The sequence below is a fragment of the Zea mays genome, chromosome 9, assembly GCF_902167145.1.
Source record: "Zea mays cultivar B73 chromosome 9, Zm-B73-REFERENCE-NAM-5.0, whole genome shotgun sequence".
Lineage (NCBI taxonomy): Eukaryota > Viridiplantae > Streptophyta > Magnoliopsida > Poales > Poaceae > Zea > Zea mays.
The window spans coordinates 6129112-6144637 of record NC_050104.1 but is presented as its reverse complement, the minus strand read 5'-3'; the positions used below and the strand labels follow the sequence as shown (position 1 = coordinate 6144637).

Here is a 15526-nt window from a genome sequence, read left to right as displayed (position 1 = left end):
AATTCAACAGCATAGACCAGCAGGTCTTCTTGATAACGAAGAGTACCATTCATCCAGTGAAGGATATTTAAGAAAATACAGAGTCGAAGCCAAGGTAAAACGGCAGTTGCAGTTATAGAGACGAACATCATGTCTTCTTAGTCTGGCTAAGGCTTTTCAACAGAGCTAGCCATGATCACTCATCACCGATATACTGGACCACCAGAAAACGAATAGAGTGACGAAACTGGCGCACCGGAGCCACCAACCCTTGCTGAGATAGGCCTAACGCTTGTTTCAGCATAAGCAGGGTTATTCTCGTAAGCAGTTGTAAGGTAGGCTGAATGAGGGGGGTCCACAGCACGGTTAGCAAGTCGATCATAACGGTAGAGTTCCTCCACACGATCTGCTCTAGCAGTGATCCCCGCACGATCAGCAATTTCCCGTGGACGGTACAGCTCCTCCACATGAGCACCACGAATCCGGTAGAGATCATCCAAGCGGTCTGGTCGAGCAGAGGCTTCCACTGGCAGTGCTGTGTGATCACTAATGATTGGATCTCTAGCGGTTATGTTTGCCACAATTCTGTCTGCATACCTGAAAAGTAAAGAATTCCAATTAGTCAACGGCAAGTCGTATACTTCTAGTCAAACATATACAATGTGTTTTTGTAAACCATAACACCATGTAAAAATTTTGAAGCCCTCATTTCCAACACACCATGAGATGAGACCCATTTGTGCAAGTATCATCATATAATGTAGATGATACATTGACAACCGAATAATAACTGATAGAACAATACGGTGTATGCAAGCTGAAACAAAAGGAGAGCAAGTTTTCACAACTTACCCCTCAGGCACCAGATTATCAACAGGCCGATAGTATGAATCACCAGATGGAGCCGAAGTGCGATAATATGCAGCTGGGACATGTTGAAGCTCTGGCACAGTAGGCACATGGGCTGGCGGAACATAGCGAGGCTCTAGAACAAGAGGAATGTGTCGAGGCTCAGGCGCAAGTGCTGGTGGTTGATAATATCTGCCATGATCACCCTGAGCACTAGCCAACGAATGGCCAAGCTGAGACTCAACAGGAACTGGAGCAAAGCGTGGTGCTTGTGCCCTATATGGATCCTCAAGAGGAACATGTCTAACTGCAGGGCGCCTTTCATCATCAAACCGTGGCTGACGCACTTCTTCAATAGGCAACAGAGGAAGCCTTTCTTCAAAATGATAATACGGCTTCCTTTGTTCTTCATAGTGACGCCTTTCTTCAAAGTGATTATTTGGAACAGATTGAGGTGCACTAAGAGGCTTAAACAGCAAAAGTAACCTTTGGACCTGCATAATATCACATATTCATGGTATTATATGGGATACAAATTAGCATTATGTTTGATACCCCTGCACCAGTATTTAAATAATATTTGTAGCATGAGTCCAAACACTCACCTGTTTTGTGGTGAGTTCTGGGTCAAATTTGCTCTTTGCACTGTAATTTTCCTTGATGGCTTGCTTGAGACTACTCTCAGGGAGAGGACGGCAATCTTTATCAATCTTAAACTTAACCTGCATAACACATATAACATAGTTTTAATACAAGAGTAATGATGAATATTCAACAGAAACATCTTTTAAGGAGGCCTCCTTAGAACATCTTCCGCTTTATCTTCTCCATATGCAAAAGAGCAAGTACTGCTAAATACTACGACTATCTGCAATATTGCCGGGAAGCAGAAGATAGGATTGAACTAAGAAACCCTATGAGTTGGCTTTTACAAAAGCTGAAGCAGGCCAAAGTGGGGGCAACATTGCTCTTGATCATGGAAACTCCAAAAGGGAAAATTTAGAGATGCAACAGCCAAGCATCCAATTCTGCGTCAAAATGTCTATAGCTTTGTGTTAATGAAGTCAGCTAAATGCCAATAAATATCTAAGGATTGAAAACCCCAATTGCAAGTTAGGTGTGCTTTCAAAACTCACCTACATCTCAATTCCTTACAGTCTAGCAATTGTAAATTTTAGGCATTTTCAAATTCCCCTTGATAGAAGGGCGGGCCTGGTGCAGCGGTAGAGCCTACCGTCTGTAACCGGAAGGTCCCGGGTTCGAGCCCCAGCCTTTGCATATTATGCGGGTAAGGCTTGGCGCTTAAAGATACCCTTCCCCAGACCCCGCACAGTGCGGGAAGCCTACGGCACTGGGTACGCCCTTCAAATTCCCCTTGATACCCATTGATTAAACTTATGTCATGCACATAACCAACCTTTGTCTCCTAACTTTGACTTGTCAAGACAAGCAAGCCAACAAGTTTCTCCGAGTTTGCTGTGGCCTCAAGCCAAAATTCACTCAAGTTGTCCAAATCCAACCACCGCCCCATTCCAACACAAGGTGAGGTTCTATACTCTATAGTATACAAGACTGTGAACCAAGTAGTGAGAGACGACGGGCTGCCGCTTAGCGGCCCAAAAGACGAGGTTGGCGCCCAGGAACACGGCATAAGTAAAGGTGGACCGGCGCGTGTCGAGGAAGACAGCCCAGTCAGCGTCAATGTAGACCACGAGCTCCGACGTTTGGGAGGATCAAAGTAGTAGGTTGTAGTCGATGGAGGCACGGAGGTAGCAAAGGATCTGCTTGAGAGCGTTGAGATGGGGCTCTCGTGGGTGTGCATGTGAAGGCACACTAGCTAGACGGCGTAGGCAATGTCGGGCCTAGAGAAGGTCAGATACTAGAGAGCGTCGGTGAGGCTCCAGTAGGCCATCGCGTCGGCGACCGAGGGCCCGTCGTCTTCAGAGAGCTTCGCGTGAGTGTCGACAGGCGTGGAGTAGGCCTTGCAGCCAGACATGCCAGCCCACTCCAGGATGTCGAGGGCGTACTAAAACTTGAAAAATCTTTGGTCTGCTTTACACAATATTACTCATGGCAACCTTTGAATCATCGAATTAGGAATGCAAAAAAAGTTGGAACAATCATTATTATGTAAAAACAACTAAATACTACATAATGGTTCTCAAACTAAAAAAGAGTTCCAATTTGAATTGAGTAAGAAGTAACCATGTAGACATGACATCAAAATCTGAAAAATTGAGTCTAAAATCTAGTTAAAAGCAACCAAGCTAAAAATGAGCTTTTCATATTCAAGCAAAATTGAAAAATATTATGGGACAAATTACCAAAAACACAGTTAGTATTAAAGAATTCCTAGCATTCAACTATATAACATACCAACTCAACTACCATATCCCAACATATTCAATTCTACCACTATCAGTTGGAACCGGACCGCCGACACATGGCGTGTCCGTCGGGGCCGCCCGCACACACGGCGCGCCCACCCAGGCTGTCGGGCCACGACACACGCGCCCGCACGTATAGCAGCAGTCTTTAGGTCTCTTGGGCCAACACTCCCCAAAAAGCTAGCCTATTAGGGGTTGCACCCTCAACCTTATAAACCATACTTTCTCACTCTCACCACACAATGTGGGACTATTCCTAACAATCTCCCCCTCACACATTGTGAGCCGAGATTTGTCTGAGAATGCACTGGGTCAACCTGGCTCTGATACCAATTGTTGGAACCGGACCGCCGACACATGGCGTGTCCGTCGGGGCCGCCCGCACACACGGCGCGCCCACCCAGGCTGTTGGGCCGCGACACACGCGCCCGCACGTATAGCAGCAGGCTTTAGGTCTCTTGGGCCAACACTCCCCAAAAAGCTAGCTTTTTATGGGTTGCACCCTCAACCTTATAAAGCATGCTTTCTCACCCTCACCACACAATGTGGGACTATTCCTAACACTATCATACACCCTACCTAGGATCTTGATGCTAACAATGTTGTGTTCACCAACAACTACATTCCAATGTCCGCAAACATTACTAGTGGTTGATGTCACCAAGGCTATCCCTAGTAGCGACTGCATGCGCATGCGCAAAGTAGTCGTCCAGAAGGTGAATTTGAGGGCGCAAAAAAAGAGGGACACTTCTAGCAGAGCGCGCATGTGTATGCGCATATAGAACATCGGAGAGATAAACCCATAGATTTGAGGTAGGGGAGGATGAGCGCTCATTTTGCGGGTCCTCACATCCACACTCTGCTAGAAGGGTGAATCGTTGAACGTGAGTGCGAAAAAAACGCATGCAAGCCCATTTGCGCTCTATGCTGGAGATAGCCTAAAGATGCTAGTTTCGCATGAACATTGGAATCATATTTGAAAGGTAGCTAATTTCTGAGGCCTTGTTAGGCTATCTCCGGCAATCTTTCTCATCCCGTCTCTTATTTCAAACTCTACTTTGTAAATAGTGCAATCTACAGTGCAAAACAGTTTTTTGCACGACCATATGCACGACCTGATGGCCACAACCTTATAAGGAATTTGTTGCCTTACCAAAATGACCTAGATATGAGTTGGCACCAAATACCTATAAAAGACCCCTTACTAAGCCCCAAAAATGAGTTTACACCAGGTACAAATCGATCCATCTTTATAAGTTGCTCGCAAGGGCATATGCATCATACTAGACTAGGATAACACATGAACTCAAAAAAAGCATCACCAGGCTCATGTCTATCAGCATAAGGCAATGATGTTAATAAACAGAAAGGTCCTAACATGTTTAAAATGAGATACATCAATGCTAAAAGTTGTTGTATACTTGCATCTACAGACAATAAAAATACATTAATTCACATGATGTTACCACTGGTAAGAAGTTAAAATAACCAAAAAGAAGAATGAAGGTGGGCTAGCTCATATTGGGTTCAATTATCCAAAAAGGCTTAAAAGATTGCAAAAAATATGATCAGTGTTATTAAAACTACGTTTAAACGTCAAAACTCTAATTAGAGGTTGAAACCACGTTTTAGCGTTTTGGCGTTCTAAACTGTAAAACGCAGTGTTTTATGCATTTTAGACCATTAGCTACTTTTGGGCCCAGTCTATTAGTTACTTTTGGGGTTCAATCCAACTCATGGGTGAAGTTTTGGTAAGCCAGTAACCTCTTTGTTTTGGTATTTAACTACATATTATTGTCTGAAATTATGATGTATTGGTATTTTCCTATGTTGTTTAAAACTACGTTTAAACAAAGTTTAAACGTTTAAAAGTCAAAATTTCACCCATGAGCGTTCCAACGTTTTATCGTTTTAATAACCTTGAATATGATAGCCTTCTATTTTTTGTACAATAAAAGATAATGAGAAAAGCTAGAGAGAGAAGAAACTTCATCAAATGAAGTAAAAGAATAGCACAAAATATCTATCTCTACAAACCAAGAGCATTTTGATCTAATGCAAAAAAGCTAAAGCATAAAAGATACGAAAGTTCACCTGTTGGAAACAGCAAAGCAATAAAGTCCTTGCTTAATTCTCGATTCAAAACCCTAACGGTCTAGAGTAATGTACAGGGACACTAAATTTAAAAAAGGGGAGGCTTTTTTCCACACACACACACACACACACGTATGTGTGTGTGTTGTACTGTTGTCCTTTTTAAATGTTGCCCTCGGATTGGCAGAACGAAGCATTATTTGATAATGGACAGGCAGAACCACAATTAACCCCTTTAACTACATATACCAGGCTAGAGGTGTCGATGGGGACCCGATACCCGTAAATCTAACGGGAATTCTCTATTAGGGTTAGGGTGTAGGGAGATTTTAATCCCCATGGGTACAGATTTGGGGGAAATTCTTCCCCCACTGGGTATGGTGGGTATGGGTTTGGGAAGCAGAATCCAAACCCAATTACCCATGGGTAAATATTCATCTGGTAAAATTAGGTGTGCTGCCTAATAGACAGTAAGCCCAACAACTAACCCTACCTCTCCCAACCCTTTTAAGCACTCGTCAACCCAAGCGATTAGTCGTCAGCCGCCCCGCCGACCAGTTTGCCACCTTGAGAGATGCAAGTTTTTATCTTCCATACTCTGCTTGAGTTCAAAAACATGTATTTGTTGGGATTAATTAAGTTACTATTTCTAGAACATTTTCATTTTTCATACTCTGCATGAGTTCAAAAACATGTATGTGTTGGGATTAATTAAGTTACTATTTCTAGAACGTGTCACTTTGTTTTTACTGTTTTGTATGGCTAAACAATGTTTTGCTTGTTACATGACAGATTTATTTGTTACTAGGGGTGGGCACTTTTGCACCGAAAATCGTGAACCGAACTGAAATCTCGGTTTTTTCGGTATTCAGTTTCGGCTTCGGTTTTTGGTTTTGTGAAAACCGGCTGTCAACATCGGCTTCGATTCTAGGACTCCATGCACTGAACTACCAAAAGAGCCGAACGAGTCAACGCTCTTACATTTCTGTATGTGTCCATAGACCACATGGGCCATTGGCTATTTCAGCCCAACGGGCCAACGCTCTTACAACCAAAGAAGTCAACATGTTTATAGGCCACGGTCGGGCGATGGCGCACTGCGCGTGCAAGTCGCTCAGATGGCGAGGAGCATCGGAGTTCGGTGGACACCGAACCTAATAAACAGACATCGAAATCATCAGTTTCTTAGTTTTGTTTACACCGATCGGTTTGCAGTTTATCCAAAACCGAACTTCCCTTCCACCCAAGAAACCGAACCGAAGTGCTCGATTCTACCGAATGCCCAGCCCTATTTGTTACGTATTGTTGTTGGGTGTCGTGTGGTTGTTAATGTCATATAAAATATAATGTGACCATGCTTTTCTTGCCGGGGATGGGGATCCATTGGAGACCCGATACCTGAATTGGGATGAGGATGGATACGGGATGAATCTTATACCCATGACGGGTATGGGGATGGGGTATCCAAACCCGATGGAGAATTCCCCGTTGACACCTCTATACCAAGCACGCAACAAATTTTCTCAATGTATATTGACATGAGTGCATAGCAACATACTATTTTTAATAAATAGTGGAATCCATCTATGACATTTTAAAACACCATTTTTTCTAATAAGGATAAACACTTCTTACTACTGTCATTTCTAAAGCTTTACCAGCACAGGTTTAAAACTAAATAAATTGACCAATACCTATAATGCATAGATGTCATAGCCCCAGCAGAACAACATATCCACCCATGTCCACTGTTCTTTAGCACACTGAAACCATGTGTGAATCCTATTCTCACACGTACAGCAGCTCAAAACAAAATACATCGCCTGACTACTGAATTCAGTGCAAATGAATCTATGAAATGGAAGAGCAGAATTACCTGTGCAGGGAACTTCCCACTAAATGCTCCTTGGACAAGGTTTAGCCCCCCATGTGATGCTGCCTTGTACACACCATACAAAAGCTTGAGGTCAAAATCATACAGGAACAGCTTCACCCCTGGCCTTATCTTCTTGACCATTCCAATCTTCCCACCAGGCATCCCAAACAAGCGATTCTGGTAGCACTCCTTCTTAGTCTTTGCATTGCACATAAATATAAACCCTGCAACCTTATGGTCACCCCTTTCTTCCTTCTTGCCTACAGCCTTCTTCCCCTTCCCCTTCCCCTTTCCCTTACTTCCTCCATCCCCCAAAACCTCCTTCCCCTTGCCACTCCTAGCCCTCTCTTTTCTGCTCTTCATTCTGCCATCACCCCCGCTATTATCAGCACCCACGCCCTTGCCCTTGCTGACAGAAATTGCAGCTGCAGCATCAGCATTAGCATGAGCTGGTTTTGGCTTTGGCTTTGGCGACAAAGCTGATGCTTCAGCAGTGGCTGGCATTGGTGAATGCACCGGTACTTCAGCATCAGTGGCTGTCTTCTGCGTCTGTACCACAGGTGACGCCTCAACAAAAGTGGTCGACTTTGGCGTTTGCACCACAGGCGATGCCTCAGCAACATTGGATGGCTGCGGTAAAACCGCGGATGCAGATGCATCGCCATCCCCAGTGCCTGCGCCTACCGGGGCGACATCGTCAACAGCTGCAGCAGCGACCGCTGGCTTCTGGCGGTTGGCCTTGACCTTCCGCTTCTTAAACTTCGAGGTCTTGACCGACTGAGGGGTGGACGGATTCGCCTTGGATGGCCTGGCTGCCGCGTCGGCGGAGGTCGCCGCGGCCTTGGCAACGTCGTTGGGCTTCTTCACCATGGCCACTGCTCGGTGCAGATTCGGGAAGTAAAGGAGAAGTATTACCACAAAAGCAGAACTAGATCCACAGCAATCGACAGTTATTGCGGACGGGTGGATCAATAAACGAATATTTCCGGGGAGGGTTATACGATTTAATCGGATCAACGAAGATATTTAGGGTGATCAATAGCCTAACTAGGGACTTTTTGGGGGAAATTATACGATTCTAACCGATTCGAAATAGTATTCCGGGAAAACCTAACGTATGGTCGTCTCTAACAACGCGGAGCGACCGAGGGAGGGGGCGACATACCTGGATGTGGAGGGGTAGCGATAGTCAGGAACAGGAGGATTTTTCTTTTCTTCACCCGGACATGAGAACTGAGACGGCGAGCCACAGCAGCCTAGGGGCGACCGGGTTTATATATAGGCAATGCTGGTAAATTGCAACAACCCATCAATTATTTAATACTTCCCCGTTCTAAAATACTATTGGTTTTAGCTTTGGATTTTTTATCATTATTCAAATATACGATGATAAATCTAGACGCACATATAAAATATACATATTAAGTATTGTATCAATCTATTAATTAGTTAAAACAAATTTTAATTTAGAACAGTGTGAGTATAATGTTAGGACAAAACAATTAAATAAAAATGAACAACATATATATTATCATCGATCTTAAGACTATTTACGACAACTTATCTATTCTAGCACTCATTATATCTTCTATTTCAAACTTCACTATGCGAACAGTACAGTCTATAATGCAAAAACAGTGTTTTGGGTATTCATATGGGTAATCTGCTGGACACGTTCTAATATACAATGGCAAAGCCAGAGCAAAATTGAGTAGGGTGCATTTAGCCTTGTGGATGCATAAGAATGTTTTCTAAGACCATCTCCAGCAGTTTACCTATACACATACCCATATTCAAACTACACTCTATAAACAGTGCAATTTACAATATAAAACGATGTAAAACGGTGTTTCTAATGGCCATATAGGTGCAATGTACAGTAGTTCACTCATATGGTCACAAAAACACATTTTGCGATGTAGATTGTATTTTTTATAGAGTGTAACTTGAATATGGGTACAAGTATTTGTAAGCTGATGGAGATGGTCTAAGGGTGCATATTTATGATGAAATTTTAACTAAATCTACAGGAATTGCATTTTTTGGGTGTATTTGCATTCACGGTTAGTAACCTAGCTTTGCCCTTGCTAATATATCATAATTTTTTAACAATCAATACAAAACTAAAATGATAGAGAATGACATGTCCTATGATATGATTTCATTACTTAATAATAATAATAATAATAATAATAATAATAATAATAAAGGAACTAATACAGTGATTACAAAGCTCACCGCGCCAGGGCCGAAGGTGTGGAGTAGCCGACGAAGTTCCCGGTATCGATGTGCTCCCTGTAAACCAATCCAATGTCTAAAGCAATAAGCTATTAAAAATTGTCTAAAACAATTTAAATTTGTGGTAGGATGGAGTCTATACTATGACTAAATGTCCATTAACATTTTAATTAACAATTTATATGCCTAATACTGTCGGCGTTTCGGACCCGCGAGGACCGTCAACCAACCAGTGAATTTGTCGCTGCGTGTCCCTGCCCAGATGGGTTGATGCAAGATGGAACACAAGAGGGGGAATGAGGCTTATGTTATCTTACACCGGGGTGCTCGTAGTAGGGGTTACAAGCGTCGCGAGAGAGCGAGAGAGAGAGAAAGTTCGGCCTTGAGGTGAGCTGTCTAAGTTAGCCTTCTCTGCGTTTCTCCCACTCTGCCTGCCTCTGCTCTTCTCCCTCCCTCCCCCCTAGGAAGGCCCTGGACATCCCCTTTTATAGATATAAGGAGATGGCCCAGCTGTACAACGGGGGTGTAGCTATGTGCTAACGTGGCAGAGGAGAAGTGCCTGAGCCCTGTATAGGTGCTAACGTGGACATCGGAGAAGTGTTTGAGCCCTGTAAAAGCGTAGCTGACGGTGCGGTCCGGGGTCCTGCTGACGTTTCTTTGCCGACGTCATGGACGCACGCGGGAAACCATCATTACCTGTTACCGGAGTAATCTAGATGGGACACCGGTCTTGTTCCTTCGTAGCCTGAGGCAGCTAGCTAGGGGTAGGGTAATGATGTATCCCCAGTGGCATAGTCGGTCCGAGGCCGAGGTCGGGCGAGGCGGAGACTTCTCCTGAGGCCGAGGTTGAGGTCGGGCGAGGATGTGACTCCTCCCGAGGCTGAGGCCGAGGCCCGAGGTCGGGCAAGGCGGAGACCTTCTCCCGAGGCCGAGGCTGAGGCTGAGGCCTGGGGTCGGGCGAGGCGGAGACCTTCTCCCGAGGCCGAGGCTGAGGCCGAGGCCTGAGATCGGTCGAGGCGGAGCTCCCTGTTGCGCCCGAGGCTGAACTCGGGGGAGGTCGTGACTTACTGCCGTTGGTTTTACCCTGGTGGTTGGCACAGTAGTTGGAACGGGGTGAATAGTGTTGTTTTCCTGTCAGAACAATCAGTAAATGGGCGAAGTGACTGCGGTCACTTCGACCTTGCCGACTGAGGCACGCGTGTCAGGATAAGGTGCCAGGCGATCCCCGCTGTCGGCGTTTCGAGACCGGGGGGTCCCTAAGCCGACGAGTGAGTGTGCCGCGTGCCCCAGCCCAGATGGGTCGAGCGCGTGGGCGAGCGCGACGGGGGGAAAGCGAGGTGGCCGGAGACGGGCGTGAGAGAGGTGGAAATCCCGCGGCCTTCGTGTTCGTCCCGCGCCCAGGTCGGGTGCGCTTGCAGTAGGGGGTTACAAGCGTCCACGCGGGTGAGGGAAGCGAGCGGCCCCAAGAGAGCGCCTGTCTCGTCCTCGTCCCCGCGCGGCCAACCTTCTCTAAGAAGGCCCTGGTCCTTCCTTTTATAGGCGTAAGGAGAGGATCCAGGTGTACAATGGGGATGTAGCAGAGTGCTACGTGTCTAGCGGAGGGAGAGCTAGCGCCCTAAGTACATGCCAATGTGGCAGCCGGAGAGATCTTGGCACCCTGCTGGTGTGATGTCGTGGCTGTCGAAGGAGCAACGGAGCCTGGCGGAGGGACAACTGTTGGAGCGGTTGAGTCCTTGCTGAGAGCCGCCGTCGTCACAGGGCTAGCGGGGCGCCATCATTGCCTATCGGGCGGAGCTAGCCAGATGGGACACCGGTCTTGTTCTCTGCGGCCCGAGTCGGCTCGGGGTAGGGTGATGATGGCGCTTCCTGTTGACGTGACGGGCCTGTGCCCTAGGTTGGGCGACGTGGAGGCTCCTCCGAAGCCGAGGTCGAGTCTGTCTTCCATGGCCGAGGCCGAGCCCGAGCCCCTGGGTCGGGCGAGGCGGAGGTTGTTCGGCAGAGGCCAGGGCGGAGTCCGAGCCCTGGGTCGGGCGGAGTGGAGTTCGCCATCTTCCGGGGCTTAGCCCGAGTTCGAGCCCTGGGTCGGGCGGAGTGGAGTTCGCCGTCTTCCGGGGCTTAGCCCGAGTTCGAGCCCTGGGTCGGGCGGAGCGGAGTTCGCCGTCTTCCGGGGCGTAGCCCGAGTCCGAGCCCTGGGTCGGGCGGAGCGGAGTTCGCCGTCTTCCGGGGCCTAGCCCGAGTCCGAGCCCTGGGTCGGGCGGAGCGGAGTTCGCCGTCTTCCGGGGCTTAGCCCGAGTCCGAGCCCTGGGTCGGGCGGAGCGGAGTTCGCCGTCTTCCGGGGCTTAGCCCGAGTCCGAGCCCTGGGTCGGGCGGAGCGGAGTTCGCCGTCTTCCGGGGCTTAGCCCGAGTCCGAGCCCTGGGTCGGGCGAAGCGGAGTTTCCTATGGCGCCTTTGGCCAGGCCTGACTGCCTGTCAGTCTCACTCTGTCAAGTGGCACTGCAGTCAGAGTGGCGCAGGCGCTGTCCTTCTGTCAGACCGGTCAGTGGAGCGGCGAAGTGACGGCGGTCACTTCGGCTCTGCCGGGGGGCGCGCGTCAGGATAAAGGTGTCAGGCCACCTTTGCGTTAAATGCTCCTGCGACTCGGTCGGTCGGTGCGGCGATTTAGTCAGGGTTGCTTCTCAGCGAAGGCAAGGCCTCGGGCGAGCCGGAGATGTGTCCGCCGTTAAAAGGGGGGCCTCGGGCGAGACGGAAATCCCTCGGGGTCGGCTGCCCTTGTCCGAGGCTAGGCTCGGGTGAGGCGTGATCGAGTCGCTCGTATGGACTGATCCCTGACTTAATCGCACCCATCAGGCCTCTGCAGCTTTATGCTGATGGGGGTTACCAGATGAGAATTAGGCGTCTTGAGGGTACCCCTAATTATGGTCCCCGACAGTAGCCCCCGAGCCTCGAAGGGAGTGTTAGCACTCGCTTGGAGGCTTTCGTCGCACTTTTTTGCAAGGGGACCAGCCTTTCTCGGTTGCATTTTGTTCCAGTGGGTGCGCGCGAGCGCACCCGCCGGGTGTAGCCCCCGAGGCCTCGGAGGAGTGGTTTCACTCCCCCGAGGTCTTAATGCCTTGCGTAATGCTTTGGCTAGTCTGGTTGTTCCCTCATGCGAACTGGCCGTAGCCCGGGTGCACGGTCGGGGCCCAAGCTCTCGGGCTGGTATGTTGACGCTGTCAACGGTTCGGCCGGAGCCGGTTTTGCGAGAGCAGCCCCCGAGCCTCCGCACAGGGCGAGAGGACGATCAGGGACAGACTCAGCTTTTTTACATACGCCCCTACGTCGCCTTTTCGCAAGGAGGAGGGGGGGAGAGCGCCATGTTACCCTCGATGGGCACCGAACATGGTGTCTCCGGTGAGCTGCAAGCGGGTAATCCGAGTGGACGTCCGTGCCCCGTTCGTTGGGGGTCGGCTAGGGGCCCAGAGGCACGCCCAAAAGTACCTGCGGGTGATTTGCCGGACCCGGTCCCCTGGCAACGGGGTCCGAGGGCTCGATGCCTCCCTCTGATGGGATTCCGTTACAAGATCGCTCCCGCTGGTCTCGGAAATGTCCTAGGGTACCTCGGGAGCGCAGCCCGAGCCTTGGTTATGTATCGAACGTACCCCTGGTCATCCCTCGCTCGGCGTCTGAGGCGACTGTGAACCCTTCGGGGGCCAGCCTTCGAACCCCTGATCAGTAGTGGGCGCGGAGCCCGAGTAGCCTGAGGCGGCCGTGGAGCCCTTCGGGGGGCCGGCCTTCGAACCTCTGACCAGTAGTGGGTGTAGGGCCCACGCGATCTGAGGCGACTGTTGAACCCCTCGGAGGGCCAGCCTTCGAACCTCTGATCAGTAAGGGGGCTCGAAGCCCGGTTCCTTCACAGGGAAGGATCCTTTTCGGGGTATCCCCCTTTCCCGGTCCCTGTTGCAAGAGATAGAGAAAGAGGAAAAAAGGAAAAGGATACGAAATCGAAAGACGTGGCGTACCTTTTTTGACGCGGTTATTACCGCGAAGGCGAAGCGTCGCCCGCTTCTCCTGCCAGAAGCGCCGCCCGTCCCGCCGCACAGTTAATGCGACGGGGTGAGTGGTTGGCGGGGCGGCCGTTGCGCGTGCGCGAGCCGTTCGAGGGACGGATCACGGGCGCGCCGTCTTCACGCCGTGAGAGGAGGCTCTCTTGCTGCCCCTGGATGGGACGTGAGCCTGGCTGACGACGTGACCGCTGCTCCCGCCCGCCTGCCACCGTCATTACTGCCGGCCCGCTTTCGGCCGCATTGACCGTCGCGCCAGGCTGGCGCTGCTGGGTCGTGCGCTGGGCCGCCTCGAGTCGCGGTATTGGTTCCGCAACCAAAGAGGCGCGGTGGTGGCGCAAGTGGCGGTGCGGTTGCTTGCATGCAGCATCTGGCGCGCCGGTTGCGTGACGCGTGGGCCTGGGCCTCCATGCTGGCGTGTTGGGAGTCAGAGAAGCGTGTCCACCTGGCGCAGTTGCATGCCGCCTGCATGGCTGCCCGCCCCTTCCGCCCGTTGGTCTGGGCAGAAGTGGGGGGTCGCTTGTAACTGCTGGGCGGTTGTGTGCGCCGCGCGCGGCGGTTTGGCTTCTTCTGCTCTGAGCCGGTTCGCATGACATGCGGGACCCAGCCCCCGCGCCGCAGGGGAGGGCCTTGGAGCGTGTTGGAGAAGACTCAGCCCGTGACGTTTGGGGGCGCACGTAGGGAGAGTTGCCTTTAAAAGGGGGGCGACCCCTTTCGGAAGGCGACCATGTCTTCTTCCTCCCTTATGCGTCGCGTCTTTCCATCTTCCAAGCCCCCGGATGGGGGGTATCCGCCGTCTTTTCGCCTCATCGTTGGAGGAACGCAACTCCGCGGGAGTTGGTACCTTTCAGCCATCGTTCGGCTTCAAGGATTTTCATCATGCAGCCCGGCCGCACCCCTCCACCGGCGGTCACCCAAGATGGTGACCTTCGGCTTGATGGTTGGGGAAAGCGAACCGGGCTGCGGCCTCTGCCCCTCCCTCAGCCTTAAGGATTTTCATCACCAAGGCTGGGGAGGGGAGTGTGCCGAGTTGGGGTCGGCCCTTGCGTGGGCGGTGGCCCGCTACTTCACTCAGTGATGGGGGGAGGAGCGGTTGTCGTCCGTGGCGCTGGCAGCTGCAGCGTGCCCGGCTTTCAGACGCGAGTGGCTTCGGAGCCGCTCGCGGCGCCGGCGTCTGCCACGGCAGCTGGAAGAGGTTCTTCCGCCGGCGTGATAGCCAGGGCCGGCCACGGACTGACCTCCAACTCTACGGCCTTCTGCCCGTCCTTGCCTTACGAGTTTTGGCATGGAAGGGGGCCTCCTGGCAGCAGCATCCGCCCTGAGGTCAGTGCTGCCGCTATTCGACCCCCCGGAGCAGAAGTCGTCGTCGTCACCGCTGCTGGAGCAGGTGACGGCGCGCCGTTCGTCGGTCTTCTGTTGCTCCGCAGGCCCGCCCCCATGGAGTGGGGTTGTTCGTACCTGCGGAGGGGGAACCGGAGTTCCGTTTGTAATGGCACTTTGAATGCCAGTGTTTTTGTTCATCGTGGCTGTCGAGGCCTGAACATGTATGTAATCTTGGCGCGGAGCCGTGTTTTTTCCTCATTTTCGAGCACTAAGTCTCGCCTGTTGATTATCTGAACCGCTTCACCAAGCATGAGTCGCCCCGTGTCAAGGTGACGAGTGAGGTATCCGTATCCCGGAGGCGTAGGAGTCCCTCGGCTCGATCGGCCTTGTTGTCTGAGGCTCCTCTAACTTAGTTAAAGAGACCCCTTGGCCGCTCTTCGACGAGCCGAGGCCAGGGGTAGCGATATCAGAACGAACAGAGGCGGAGTTGGCTCGAAAATGGGAACCTGGTTGGCCGAAGCCTAGCCGGGTTGTCCGTCAGCGGGACCGACGCCGGAGTTGATCAGCCGAGGCCTCGGACCGGGCTGGCGCCCTTGGAAGATGGTTGGCCGAGGCCTCTGGGGTAACCGGCCGAGCCGCCTGCTCGGGCCGGATTCCCGGAGAAGTCCCTGGACCGCGTCGTCGTCCGAGGCTAGGTCGGACCTCGCCGAAGGTGTCGTCGATGCCGAGGGTGCTACAGC

At 50.8% G+C, this 15526-nt stretch overlaps 1 protein-coding gene across 1 annotated transcript; it reads right to left on the bottom strand.

The window, feature by feature from the left end:
• LOC100276316 (uncharacterized) lies at positions 1 to 8416 on the bottom strand. Its single transcript, NM_001150132.2, has 5 exons — positions 8351 to 8416; positions 7186 to 8060; positions 1434 to 1550; positions 832 to 1322; positions 1 to 576 (listed from the first exon to the last, which is right to left on the bottom strand). The coding sequence occupies exons 2-5, from the start codon at positions 8053 to 8055 to the stop codon at positions 183 to 185; spliced, it is 1872 nt and encodes a 623-aa protein (NP_001143604.2). The 5' UTR covers positions 8056 to 8060; positions 8351 to 8416; the 3' UTR covers positions 1 to 182.
• Between the last annotated feature and the right edge of the window lie 7110 nt (positions 8417 to 15526).